The 14,616-nt window shown below is 39.5% G+C and overlaps 1 protein-coding gene across 1 annotated transcript; it reads right to left on the reverse strand.

Annotated features, from left to right (window-relative positions):
* Positions 1–5,939: 5,939 nt before the first annotated feature.
* On the reverse strand, positions 5,940–6,872 carry LOC130490659 (olfactory receptor-like protein OLF3). The gene has a single exon (XM_056864471.1). The coding sequence runs from the start codon at positions 6,870–6,872 to the stop codon at positions 5,940–5,942; it is 933 nt and encodes a 310-aa protein (XP_056720449.1).
* Between the last annotated feature and the right edge of the window lie 7,744 nt (positions 6,873–14,616).

A 14,616-nucleotide genomic window follows, 5' to 3' on the forward strand; every position in this document is an offset into this window, starting at 1 on the left:
ATGTTGTGAGACATACAGGTTTATTTCTTGATTGCAATTCTTTTCTTTTCTCTCTTTTTAAAGTTTTATTTTTAACAAACAAAAGTTAAAACATTAAAACATATACACAATATAACAATATATATGGAACTTACCATTCAAAATCTCAATTATCAGCTTTTACTCTTTGTTCTCAACATATTTTTCCATATCTAATAACATATTTACTACTTGTTTTTAGACATATTACCTAAATCTTTCTTATTCTCATTTAATTTAGTTTAATTTTGTTCCACATTTTAGCTACATAATTTTAAAGAATTCATTTTTTTCTGAAAATGAACTATTATGCATAAAATATGTCAGTTTTGCCATAGTTGCATACTCTGTTAGTTTATAAATTTGGATATTGATCTGCTTTCCATTTTGCCTCATATATCATTCTTGCCACCATCACCATGTACTTAAATAGTTCATTATATGTTTTTGCTTAACAAAATGTTTAATAACATGTTTATCAGATCCAATACAATGTTGATTTTTAATATCTTTTGCATTTCATAATGTATCATTGTCCAATACTTTCTTGCTTTCCTACATGTCCACCACATATGATAAAATGTTATATTGGTGTTCCAAAATTTCCCATTAAAATCCTTTTGGCCTTTGCAATGACTTTGGGTGCAATTGTTTGCTTAATTTTTGGTACTGGTTATTTGTTTATTTGTGTTATTTATATCCTGCCTTTCACTCCTTTCACTCCAGTGGGGTTTTCAGCATTCTCCTTCAAACTACTACAGAGAACAAGGATGTTAATTTTTAAATACACGCATCAATAAGCTACTTCCCACTTTCTGGGAATAGACTTCAAGGACATTTCTCCATACAGCTCCATATGAGATTTTTTTTTAAAAATAATAATCTACCTAGGAAAGGTCAAGGGGCTTTTGACGGGATTCTTAACTGAGGTCCACTGATTAATATCTTTGAGTATCCAGGGGCTCATTTGCTGATGAGGAAAGATGGTTTGGAAGAAGATGCTCCAGGTGACAGGAGGTGACTCAGAGGGGATTAGCACTTCTTGCTCTACAATTTAGTGGGCTTAGCTGGCTCTTTGGATATGCCAACTAAGGATTCCAGGTTTCCTGAAAGGGGCTTTAGTTAACTGAGGAGATTAATAGGGCTTTCTTATCAGCTGCAGAGGAAATCTAACTGTATGTTGAAGAAGGTGCGTTTCTGTCTTATTGCCTCCTGTTTCCAGCTGCCATAGCCCTCAGGAGAGGCAGGCAGACAGCCTGGACTTGCCCTATAAACTCTGCAGTTTGTAACAAAGATGGTTGCCAGCAAACTTCCATTTTGTCTCTGGCTCCACAGCAGTGCCTTCTCTAGGGAGTTCACTCCAGCTCTGCCCCTAGCTGCATAATAAAGGAACAAAAGTGAAACAGAGATGGTGGATCAAAAAAAAAAATCTCTACCTGCACCTCACATATCACAGTGGTTCTTTTGTATTATGGCACTTCCCTCTTCACCTACTCAACTACTGATAGTAGTCATACCTCCAGTCATGCCAGGCTCATTCCAGTGATATACAGTGTACTGACTCCACTGTTAAATCATATTATCTATACCTTGCACAATAGAGATGTCAAGAATGCCTGGAAAAGCATGATTAGAAAAATGTGAATGAGACATACACATTTACTTCATGATAGCAGTTTTTTTTCTTAATTTTTGGAGCTGGTTATTTATTTATTTGTTTATTTTTATCCTTCTTTTCATCCCAATGGGGACCCAAAGAAGCTTACACCATTCTACTGTCCTCCAATTTATGCTCCCAAGAATCCTGTGAAGTAGGCTAGGCTGAAGTGTGTGACTGCCCCATGGTCACCCAGCAAGATTTCATGGCACGATTCAGGATTCAAACCTGGATTTTCCAGATCCTAGTCCAACACTTTAACCACTGATTATTCCCATACACTGTCGATAATGAATTAAAAGTAATGTAATGACAAGTAACAAATGACGCCAAATTGTTCCCATGAACTACATTGTACATTGAGTTGGTATGAGTACATTGAGTTGGATATTATCAGCTTTTCTCTTGTGAAACAGGGAGGAGCGGGCTCCCCTTTGACCACCTAAAATGCTGTACTGGAGATTGTGAGACCCGCATGGACAAAAGCCATGTGGGATGGTGGTTGTACTATGGAGGAGAACTGGGTGTATTTGAGCACTGAAGCCAACTGTGCCCAACCCATTGTATCGTAAAACTTTAAATGTCCACTAATATATATATATATATATATATATATATATATATATATATATATATATATATATACACACACCTTTGTGAAGATAAGGCCATTGAGTAACCTCTGCTAATTCAAACCTCTGCTAATGTAGGGTTTGAATATGCCTGCGGAATATATGTTTAATAGTGGGCAGGCTCACCCATCTTTATTCAGAAATGGTCTGTTCATCACAAATAGTGGTTGGAGATGGTTTGGAAAGCATTTTTTTTTTCCATCCCCTGAGAGTTCAAAATTGTTGTGTGTGTGTGTGTGTGTTACACATTAAGACTGGGCTTTTTTTCTTAGTTGATTTCTAAGTTTGAATTGAGTTTTCTTATTGTCATCTTTATTTTTTATTTTATTTTTTGTTGGCACTGCTGTAAACTATTTCAAACTATTCCAGAGAAGAAGGAAGTTAATTTTCAAATAAATTGATAAATAAGCTACTTTCCAATTTCTCGAAATAGACTTCAAGGACATTTTTCCTTACAACTCCATCTGAGATTGTTTAAAACAAATTTTAATCTACCTAGGAAGTGTAAAGGGGCTTTTGATGGGATTATAAAATGAGGTCCACTGATTAATATCTTTGGGTATCTAGGTGTTCAAAAGTGCTTTCAACATGGAGAGGGCAATGAGATCATATGTAGTGTCAAATTCCATTGTTTTCAATTTTTAGACCATACTTATTAACTGTTCATGGAGGCTTTTGTGGTTATTTTTTTTGCACCTTCTGTTTCAATCTCACCCAGAACATTTTTTAATGGCACTTTAAAAAGAATGCTTTTTAAAATATGCACAGATAACACATTATTTAGTTTTGGAGGGGGATTTAACTCCCCATCCTTTTTTTCTTTTTTACACTTTTTGGGTTTTTCTGCAGAACCAGGGGGTCCCCTGAGTCTGCAGAAAAACCTATTGGGGGTCAGTGTGTCCCCTATACGTGGATTTAAGTATCTGCAGGAGGGGGCACATATTGAAATTAGATATATAGATGTGTGCGGGGGGGGCATTGCATATATAACCTTCTTGTGAACTTCCTGGTGGGGTATGTAGTTTTCCAATGTGGGAAACAAGATACACATCTAGATAGATCTTTGGTGTGACCCAATTAGGGGTGTGCATTCTGGAATACCCAAACTAAACATATACATGAAAAAATCGCAGTTTCGGGTCATTACTGTGATTTTCCAGAACAGTTAGACAAATCCAGGATTCTGAAGCATTACGAAAAACACACCCCAAACAAAAACACACACAGAAAAATCAGTGTAGCTTTTCATGTCCAAGTGTTTAGCACCAACAGAAGCAGCAGTCTTGTTTGATTCTCCAAATTTTCCAAGCAATGGCCCAGGTATGGCGGCTCCTGATTGGCCGAATCCAGGCACCTGGCTTGTGGTTCTGGCTTGCTTCTTCATCCCTCCCTGCTTTGTGGGGGCAGAACCCTTTTTTCTCCACAAGTAAAATGCCCAAGGGCACCTTGTTCCGGAACCAAATAGAATTTGACCCTTGGTCCAATTTGCTTGAAACTTGGGTGGTCTTTAGTGGACAGACAGTGCTAGCTCCCCTGTAGTTTTGGTGTCAAACAGTCACTGTAGCCCCCCTGCAAAAGCCCCCCATGGGCAATAATGCCAGAACCATAGTTGCCTTTTGTTTCTGAAAAGAAACAAATAACATGCCACAACAAGGTGGAATGGCAAACACAGAGTTTTCAGTGGATAGTTTTTGTATTGTCTTTCACTGTAACAGTAGGAAAATGAAGTGAATGCACACTGGGTTTTTTAAAATGCTGGTGGCCAGCACAATTTCCCTTGACAGGAATCAGGGAACAAAAGTGTTCCTGTGCCAAGAAGCATTTATAGTTAAATTGTGGAATGCCCTGCCCCAGGATGTGGTGATGGCTGCCAACTTGGAAGGCTTTAAGAGAGGAGTGGACATGTTCATGGGGGATAGGGCTATCCATGGCTACTAGTCAAAATGAATACTAGTCATGATGCATACCTATTCTGTACAATATCAAAGGAACATGCCTACTGTACTAGGTGCTGTGGAACATAGGCAGGATAATGCTGTAGTTGTCCATTGGTTGGCTTCTTGGAGGCACCTGGTGGGCCACTGTGTGAACAGACTGCTGGACTAGATGGGCCAATGTCTGATCCAGCAGGGCTTTTCTTATGTTCTTATTTGGGGAGTATGTAAAATCAACCCCCTTTCTTCAATTTGCATGAAATTTAGGAGGAATTTAGATTAGAGGGAGGACTATGTTTTGTGCAAATCTGGTCCTATTCTCCTTAAAAAAAATCACCTGTCCTGGACCCTCAAATTTTCCCCATTACAAATAATGTTCCCAAAACTCAGGGACCCAAAAAACAACATGGATTTGAATTCTAAACCAGTGATATCCTACCACAAAATCAGCAATCATGGCAACCCCCCCTCCAATCTTGGATACAAAATCGTTCTTGGAGCATACCCCTAGTCTCAACACTGCTCTTAATTCCGCCTTTGAATCTGTGGACCAGTTCACACATCCAGATCAATCACTTAATAACAACAACAAAAAAAGACTCGCATATTTCAGCTGATCTTCATCCGATAGAGATCAGTTCACCTGGAGAAAATGGCCACTTTGGCAATTGGACTTTATGGCATTGAAGACCCTCCCCTCCCAAACCCCACCCTCCTCAGGTTCCACCTCAAGAATCTAGTTCCCAACCCTTAGCTAGCAACCCTACAATTAGGGTTGTCAGGTCCCTCTTCACCACTGTCTGAAGATTTTGGGGAGGAGCCTGAGGAGGGCAGGATTTGGGGAGGGGAGGGACTTAAATTCCATAGAGTTTAATTGCCAAAGTGGCCAGGAATATAAAAGAACAGATGCTGTACTTGACCAAAAATATCATAGAGGATGTTTCTGAATACCAGAAACAGAGCTGCCTTAGCCTCTCAGCTAAACATGCCAGAAAGAGAGTACAGAGACCTAATAATATTGTTTCTAAAAAGAAATAATACGTCACAAGGAAGGATGACAAACACTGAGTTTTCAGTGGATATTATATATACTTTATTACGGTCAAAGACCAGCGGTGGATAGTTTTTGTATTGTCAGTCAGCCACCGTAAGAGTAGGAAAATGAAATGAATGCATACAGGTTGTTGCTGTTGTCCAAATGCTGGTGGACAGCAAAATTTCCCCTGACAGGAATCAGTGGACAGAAGTGTGCTTGTGCCAAGAAGCATCTACTTTAGGAGTCTGTAAAATCAAACCCATTTGTTCAATTTACATGAAATTTAGGGCGGATTTAGATTAGAGGGAGAACTATGTTTTGTGCAAATATGGCCCTATTTTCTTTTTAAAAATCACCTTCCCTGGACCCTCAAATTTCCCCCATTACAAATAATGGTCCGGAACCCCAAAGACCAATTGGATTTGAATCCTGAACCACTATTGTCCTACCCCAAAATCAGAAATCATGGAAACCTCCTCCTGCTCCCAATCCTGGATACAAAATCTTTTTTGGAGCAGACCCCTAGTCTCAACACTGCTCTTGTTTTGCAATGGTCAAATCACACTTTCCATTGTCAGCACTCTAATGAGGTATATGCATGTGATTAACTCCATACTTTAACTCATTGTGACATCCTCCTATAAGACGGCTCTCTGCCTTTCTCAGAGTGTACTTTTCCCCATAGCTTTAGCCAGAGCTCCTTTTACTTCCTTGTTCCTTAGGCTGTAGATGATAGGGTTGAGCATGGGTGTCACCACTGCATAAAAAATAGAAACCATCTTGTCCTGGTTGGGTGAAGTGTTGGCTTTAGGACTCATGTATGCAAAGATGGCTGTGCCATAGCAGAGGGTGACCACAGTCAGGTGAGAGGTGCACGTGGAGAAGGCTCGATGTCGGCCTTCTGAGGAGTGGATGCGCAGAATGGTGTTGATAATGTACACATAGGAGAGCATCACCACGACACATGGGATAAGCAGCACAATGACACCTGCCACCACAATCACAATCTCATTGACAAACGTGTCTGAACAGGCTACCTTGATAACAGCAAGCAGTTCACAGGCAAAGTGATTGATGGTGCTGAAACTGCAGAAATGAAGGTGCATGGTGAACACTGTCTGCACCAAAGCATTGAGGAAACCACCCATCCAGCACATCATGGCTATTTGCACGCAGACCCTCTTGCTCATTATAGTCATGTAATGCAAAGGGTGGCAGACTGCCACATATCTGTCATAGGCCATGGCCGCTAACAGGATAAACTCAATACCACCCAGGGACAGCGAGATGTAGAGCTGAGCCATGCAACGATTGAAAGAGATAATTTTGTGACTGGTCAAAAAGTGCACCAGCAATTGGGGCACCACACTGGTTGTATAGCAGATGTCCAGGAAAGAGAGATTGCTCAGGAAGAAATACATGGGTGTGCTGAGCCGTGAGTCGATACGAATGACTGTGATGATGAGCGTGTTGCCTGCCAGAGTGACCAGGTACATGGAGAAGAACACTGCAAAGAGGCATAGGTTGGTGCTTCGTTCTTTGGAGAATCCCAGGAAAATAAACTGTTTGGTGCTTGTTTGATTGTACTGTCCCATCATGTAGTAATCTTAAACCTGGGAGAACAAAAGGCAAAATTGAAATGGGTCATGTCCTGCCCTGGGAAAGGCTTTGAAGAACTACAAGATTTCAGTGGGATTGAGTTTTAACTTGGAAAAGGCAACTGTGGAGGGTATCTATTGGCTAGTATCCATGTCACCTCTGACCCTAATACCAAATCCACAGAGCAACTTGTTTTTAAAGGTTTGTGTGTATGTGTTCATTTATGAGATGGATGATGAATTTGGGTACATATCAATGTATATATGACACTATAATATTGCAAACAGACTTGCTCGTTTGTGTGTCATCAAGAAACAGCAGGCTTATGGTGACCCTGTAGGGATTTTCAAGGCAAAAAACATTCAAAGAAGAAGAAGAAGAGTTGGTTTTTATACCCCAATTTTCTCTACCTTTTAAGGAGTCTCAAACTGGCTTACAATCGCTTTCCTTTCCTCTCCCCACAACAGACACCCTGTGAGGTAGGTGGGGCTGAGAGAGTTCAAAGAGAACTGTGCCTAGTCCATGGTAACCCAGCAGGCTTTGTGGGTAGGAATGGGGAAACCAACCCGGTTCTCCAGATTGGAGTCCACCGCTCATGTGGAGGAAAGGGGAATAAAACCCGTTTCTCCAGATTAGAGTCTACTGCTCTTAACCTCTACACCATGCTGGTATGCCATTGTTGACACATGAGGGGAATACAATCATGATACTTGAATTAGTGTTTAGTATAGAAGTGTGTAAATGAAGCTATATAGTTAAGATCAAACATATATTGCCATGTTAAAATAACATATGTTTTCATCCAATTTGTCTAAACAAGATGGCACAAACAAGTGAGAACACCCTTTATGCACTGGACACACCCACATAATTCCTTACTAATTGACAGTTTGAAACTGGAATAGCCCATCATACAGGAAACATTCTTACTTGGAAACTTACAACCATGGAAACAATAAAAATCCTTTCCCCCCGGCCACCAAATTAAAATGTCTCAACTTTTCTTCTCACATTTACTTAACAACTAGAAGGATGTAAGAACATAAATGACTCTTGTATAAGTTAGCAGAACTATTTCTGCTGATGCATGTTTGGAATTTCAAGATGGTAATATCTAAATTTCATCCAACCGATAATTACATATCTATCCAGTGTTAGAACACCAGACTCCTATACCCTGAAAGTATTTTAGCTTGTTCTGTAACTGATAACATAAAGAGAAAAATAAAAATAAAATGAGAGCTGAACATAAAAGCCATACATATTGTAATGGATGACAGTGGAAGATAGCTTATTAAAAAAATATAGACTTAGAATCAATTTCATTTCCAAATATCCATTATCCAGAATCAGAATACATCAATTTCTGGCCAGTTCTCTGTGTTATTATAGTTGCTGCTCCACCTGTCTTTTATCCATGCAAGTCTGAGGATCTTCAGCATAGCTTTTTTTGCCTTTCAAAGGGGACCCCTTCTTTTTATCAGCTGATAAGCTATTTGGTTTCATCCCACTATTCACATACATGTGTGTAGGATTGCTGCCTAAAATGAGGAAGTTAGACTGGGGTAGGGGCATTTTTGAGAACATTGTTGCTTGATACACAAAAGCACTCCCCTTCCAACACTCTTGTCTCATTTTCAGTAGCTTTTCAGATAAGCAGGCAACAAGATTATAGAGCTGATTCTCTGTTTTGCTGTGTCCCAGCTGCCAAGACCCTTGTAACAATCTATTTGCTCTTAACCCACTCTGTGCCCCCCAAATCCCCCTTTCCCAACAAAAAAATGTACATGAGAGAAAATTGTTTTGGTTTATAACACTTCTTGACACTTTCCCACCCAAATAGGGTTCCCAAGGTGGCAAACATGAAAACTTTTCAACATTAAAACAGCATATAAAATAAAGTATATATAAAATATGGTGCTGGAGCGGGCTCGTCTGACTTATGGGAACTCCTGTAGGGTTTTCGAAACAGGAGGAAAATAGAGCTATGATTTGCCATTTCCTGCCTCTGAGTAGCAACCCTGGACTTCCTTGGTGCTTTCCCATCAAAGTACTAACCAGGATCAATACTGCTTATCTTCCAAGATCTGGTGAGATCAGGCTAGCCTGGGCCATCCAGGGCAGGGCATATAAAATATACAAGTTAATAAAAAGCATATAAATAAACAAATGCACAATATCATAAAGGAGACGAACCAGTGACAGTTACTAGGAGATAGATCATGATCTGAAAGCTCATACCCTGCCAGAAATTTTGTCTTTAAGGTGCTACCGGACTCTTGCTCTTTTCTGTTGCTAGTTACTGGGAGTACACTAAGCAAAACAAAAAAGTCTTCACCTGTTGGTGGAAGATAGCAATAGGAGATAGACAAATCTCGGTGCCAAGACCGAGAAGGCTCTTTCTCAGGTTGTCACATGTCTGCAAAATCCATTGAAAGTCCTAACCAACAGAATGAAAAAAGACTTTTTAAAAATGTTGTGTGGTAGCAGTTGGATGTGCACAAGATGTAAACTCAGGCATGAATCTATATTTTGAAGTTTGGATACCTGTGGATGCTGCTTCAGTGCATTTGAACCAATTGTCAGAAGCAGCAGATGAATCTAGTAGGAAGGAACATCAGCAGCAAATGTCTTCATCATCTGCACTACCATGGAAGTTTACTCTCCCTTAACTAGCAATTCAGAAGGAAGTACAAAAAAAAAGTTCTTTACTATTGGAACTACTGCTGGAATCAACTGCTGCTTGAAGCGTAAGAGAACCGCGAGAAAGCCTCTATTTCAGTTGCCCAGACCTTTCAGTTGCCCAGACGTTCAGTTGCCCGGATGGATCCCATCTCTACCTCCCAACTTGCCTCTACTAGCTTGAAACCCTTCTGCAAAAGGAAGAAAGGATTCATCGTGGATGATATTTAAGAAATCTCTGAGTTCCCATGAAATGTACATCTGATATAGAACTTAATTGAGTTCAAGGGCAAAGTAAATTGGGCAGCTTCTATTTCCCCATTGGGCAATTAACACTGGAGCAATGTGGGTTTTATTAGGAACTCCAGCACCAAAGAGAGTTTAGAGTCATTGTCCAAGGCCTCCAATCCAAGTGATCAAATACAACTTTTTATTTCATGTAAGGCCCCAACCATATTTTCCCTGTGTGAAGACAAGCACAAATCTGAATATTGTGCTTTGTTAGGGTGGCCCAGTCTCCAGCCATAGAAAGAGACAACCTGCCCTGGACACTCTTTCCCTGCCATTTATTAACAGAGTGGGGAGGGGAATGGTGTATGTGTGTGTGGGAGGGGGAATATTTAGCATTGTTCCAGCACTGCAGCATCTCACTTCCAGTTAGGGTTGCCAACCTCCTGGTAGTGGCTGGAGATCAGTTCCCCTGGAGAAAATGGCCGCTTTGGCAATTGGAGTCTATTGCATTGAAGTCCCTCCCCTCTCCAAACCCTCCCTCCTCAGACTCCACCCCCAAATTATCCAGGTATTTCCCAACCCTGAGCTGGCAACCCTATAAAGGACAGCAACATCTCCTTCAGCTTGGTTTCAGACCAGATGAAGTATTTCTGCAGCCAGGCAACAATACAGTAACTAGGAGAGCAGGTGAACAAAATCAAGAAGGAAATGATTTCAATACTGAGGCTGAGTCAGCGGCAACTAATTTTCAGTGTGCAGTGTGCAGAGCCCTACAGATTTTTTTGCACGCTGCCACTAACTGTGGTAGAAGCTGAACAAAGTTCCAGCAGGCTAGTGCTCATCAAAAACTGTAGGCATTCTGCAGTGGTGCAGGATCAGTTAAGTTGCCTAGTCACCTTGTCTAATGACATTGCCTAGCCACAATGTCTATTGACATTGACAGAATAATAACTTGTTAATGACCAAAAAAGTTACAAAATGGTTAGTAAACTTATAGGATTCTCAGGCAAGCTTTGATTAGTAAACGAAAGCAGAAAAAATTGGTCTTTGGGGGAAAAAATATAGAATAGGTACCAATAATGTCAGAATTAAAAACAAATTAAAACCTACTTTTTCATTGATAACGAGACTGGATGAATAGGGTCTTGTATGCATGGCTGTTTCACTCGCCTTTTATGAATGGAAATAGCCATTCATAAAAGGCTTAGGATGAGGGCTGTATAGGGTGAGGGATTGCAGTATAGGGGTGTGTGTTACAAGCTTGAAGCAGATCAATTGCTGTTATAAGTGGCTAAGTTTCTAGATCTTGTATTTCACTAAAAATACTTTATCTTACTTAACTAGCCCCCTCAAGCAATAACACAACTTTGAATTTTCAAAAAATTCCTTTTTATTGTAAGAGCTTCAATAATACTAATAAAAAAGTGAAAAACTAAAAAAAACCTCACAAATATATATGAAAAGTAGATTACATGAACAAATATATATCAGATTCTAATAAAATAACACAGATCTGAAATACAGTAAAAAAATACAATGAAAAAATGCAGTAAAGTTACATACCCTTCAATGTGCCATGCCAGGGATAATTCTCAGACAGACAGCATGCAAGCCTGCCCTGCCAAGAATATCCAGCCTCTCACAATCTCAAGCCCCTTTATAGACTTTTGGCTATGAGAACCAATGAGAATCAACAAGAAATTGTTATGACATTCTTGTCAGATTCCCAAACATTTAAATGTAGTAAAAGATAAAATCCCTTTAACGGACCTCTTTCCCAAACTTTGATCTCATATCAGACAGACAGATGGCATAGGAATAATGCCCAAACATTTCCTTTCTCAAAATAAATTTCCTTTCTCACACTTTCATCTTCAAGGCTTGTTAACCACAAAAGACAAATAAGGTTGTTTTTCACCTTTGATTTGAAAGTATGGGAAAACCATAAAGATAGATAAACTTGTTTTCCACTGCTTGGGATTATCAGTAACCCTGACAAACTATACAATGTCTGACCTGGTTTTCTGGTTTTTGTGGTTTAACATCCTGTCTCACAACCAGCTTGTTTTTCTCAAGTGTCTGTCTCTATTTGCAAGCTCTATTTGCAGGTTTAAATGTTAACTTGGATTATAGATCAATGCTGTAGGTTGTCAGTAATCCATACCTTTAACGATAAATGTGTTGACAACCACAACAAGCTTGTACCTCCACTCCCCCCCCCCCAAAGAAAATACTGCTTGGGCCAAGCTGTATTGTATACATAACTGAGTGGTGCTTTATAGGCATGATAGTCTCTGGATTTGTGTGGGGCATTGATATACACAACATAAGAACATAAGAAAGACCATGCTGGATCAGACCAAGGTCCTTCAAGTCCAGCAGTCTGTTTACGCAGTAGCCAACCAGTTGCCTCTAGGAAGCCCACAAACAAGACAACTGCAGCAGCATTATTCTGCCTGTGTTCCAAAGAACCTAATATAACAGGCATGCTTCTCTGATCCTGGGGAGATCCAAACTCACAATTTACATTCTTCACCACCAGAGTGCAGAAGAAGAATTACTGGATCAATTATCCCCCCCCCCCATTCCTTGGAACACCTAATTGATTAGCTCTCAGGAGATGTAAGGCACCAATGAAGTCATTGAGTAAACTCTGAGAAAACACCAGATCAGTTGGGGAGAGAATTTAGAATATTTGAATATATTTTTAGATTTGTTTTCCTGATAAATTCCCTCTGCAACCACACACAACAGAGACTTGTCATGAAAGAGTATAGGACACAAAATGCTACTCGTTTCTTTTGATTCTACAGTCACTCAGTGAAGCATCCCCTGAAAGGCATAACTTTCAGGGGAAAGGTATCAGCAGTAGTTGTCCAGTGACATATGGCTCCCAATCAAAGCTATCACCTTCTTATAAATGTGGTCCTTGTATCTAACATCCCATGTTTGTTCAGGGCTAGTTCCAAAAGGCTGAGTGTTTTGCTTATGGACTTAGTACTGGCAAGGAACAATGCCTCAACAGCACTGCTATTCTGACTTTGCACTTGAGTATCCAAGAGGGCCAAAAGCAGTGTGAGACAATTCTTAGATTCTGTCACCCACATCTTACAGCAAAGGGGGAGCTGGCAGTTGTTTCTGGGATATTAGTACTCAAGGTAAGTTAAAGGAAAGCATCCTCCACATCTTACAGCAAAGGGGGAGCTGGCAGTTGTTTGGTCGCCCTCCAGCTGGCACATTGGGAAGGCCAAAATCCAACAGGTTAAAAGTTTCAAATATCTGGGCATTTCTTTTAATTATAACTGTAAATGGGCAGTACATAGAAGTAGAATCACTAAATTAGGGAAAATATCTGCGAGTCAATTGAAGTCCTTTTTCTTTTATAAGGGCAACCAATACGTCCCGGCTGCAATTAAGGTGTTTAACTCTAAAATTTTACCCCAGATCTTGTACGGTATCCCTATCTGGGTTTAGAATCTCTTCAAGCCAATTTTTTTAGACAAATTCTGGGTTTCCCTCGCTGTGTGTCCTATTACGCAATCGTCTCTGAACTAGGCCAAAATTTGTGCGAAACCAAGGCATGGTTATTAACTGTTCGTTACTGGCTTAAATTATATTTTAGAGCGGAGCACGGTTCTCTTTTATCTCTATTATTAAAAGAATTTCATAATACCTCCTGGGACAACATGATATTGACTAAAATAAGATCAATTGGAGTCTCTCTTGACTACTTGGTTCCATTTACAGAGGCGCACATTTTTAAATAATCAAACATCGTCTTTTAGATATGGAGTTTCAATGGTTGCATCCTACTCAACCTTCTGTTTGCTCCTCAGCAATGTTGTGCCTTTTGAATTAAACAGACAGTATTCCCCTTTATTTTTATAATTTGGATATCCCTACTCTCCATAGTGCTTTTTCTCTTGCTAGGGTCAATGCCTTCCCATCTAGGATTCTGTATGGAAGGTTCCATCAAATCCCAATCCAAGAACGGACTTGCCCCTGTAATTCAAATTCCTTGGATACAATTGAACATATTCTATGTGATTGCTCTCTATACGAAACACCTCATAGAAAATGGTTAAAAAACTGGTTACATCCCAAGTTTTACCTGTCTAATAAAGCTAAATGTCAATTTCTAATGAATGATTCAGCTCCAGAGGTTACTGTGGATGTCGCCATTTTTTTAATAGAAGTGATAAATGTTCAAAAACTTACAACCTCTGATATCTGATGTTACTGGCTATGATTTTATTTTATTGGTTTTAAGATTTATGACCATTGTTTGTATCAATTGTAACAATTTATATGCCATTAAAGGTTTATTATGATTATGAATATGGCAGTTGTTTCTGGGATATTAGTACTCAAGGTAAGTTAAAGGGAAGCATCCTCATAAAAACAAAGGCTACTATCTAGGTAATTTATCTCAGTTCAGAGGATTTGAGTATCCTTTTTGTTAGGATTGTCATTTCTCTATAAATTTCTGTTTCCAATTCTTACTGATATTGCAAATTATGTGAAACTTTAACTTTTTAGTCCAAGATATATGCTGCACTTTAACCAAACAATGTAAAAGTTTTCTGTCGGTCCCAAATCTAGATGTGATGCCCTGAAAAGTTTACCATTTTTACTGGACAGCTCAGATGTATCAAACAAATTTAGCTCCATATCTTAATTTAGGTGAAATGATAAAAGTATTCACTAATTTCTTACACAAGTTTTAGAATATATTTAATGTAATTCACTTTAACTCCTCACAGGAATCACATTGCCAGTACCGCCAATGAATGCCCAGATTTTCACTTATTTCAGTTCGGCATCCAG

This window comes from Euleptes europaea, chromosome 18 (genome assembly GCF_029931775.1).
Source record: "Euleptes europaea isolate rEulEur1 chromosome 18, rEulEur1.hap1, whole genome shotgun sequence".
Classification (NCBI taxonomy): domain Eukaryota; kingdom Metazoa; phylum Chordata; class Lepidosauria; order Squamata; family Sphaerodactylidae; genus Euleptes; species Euleptes europaea.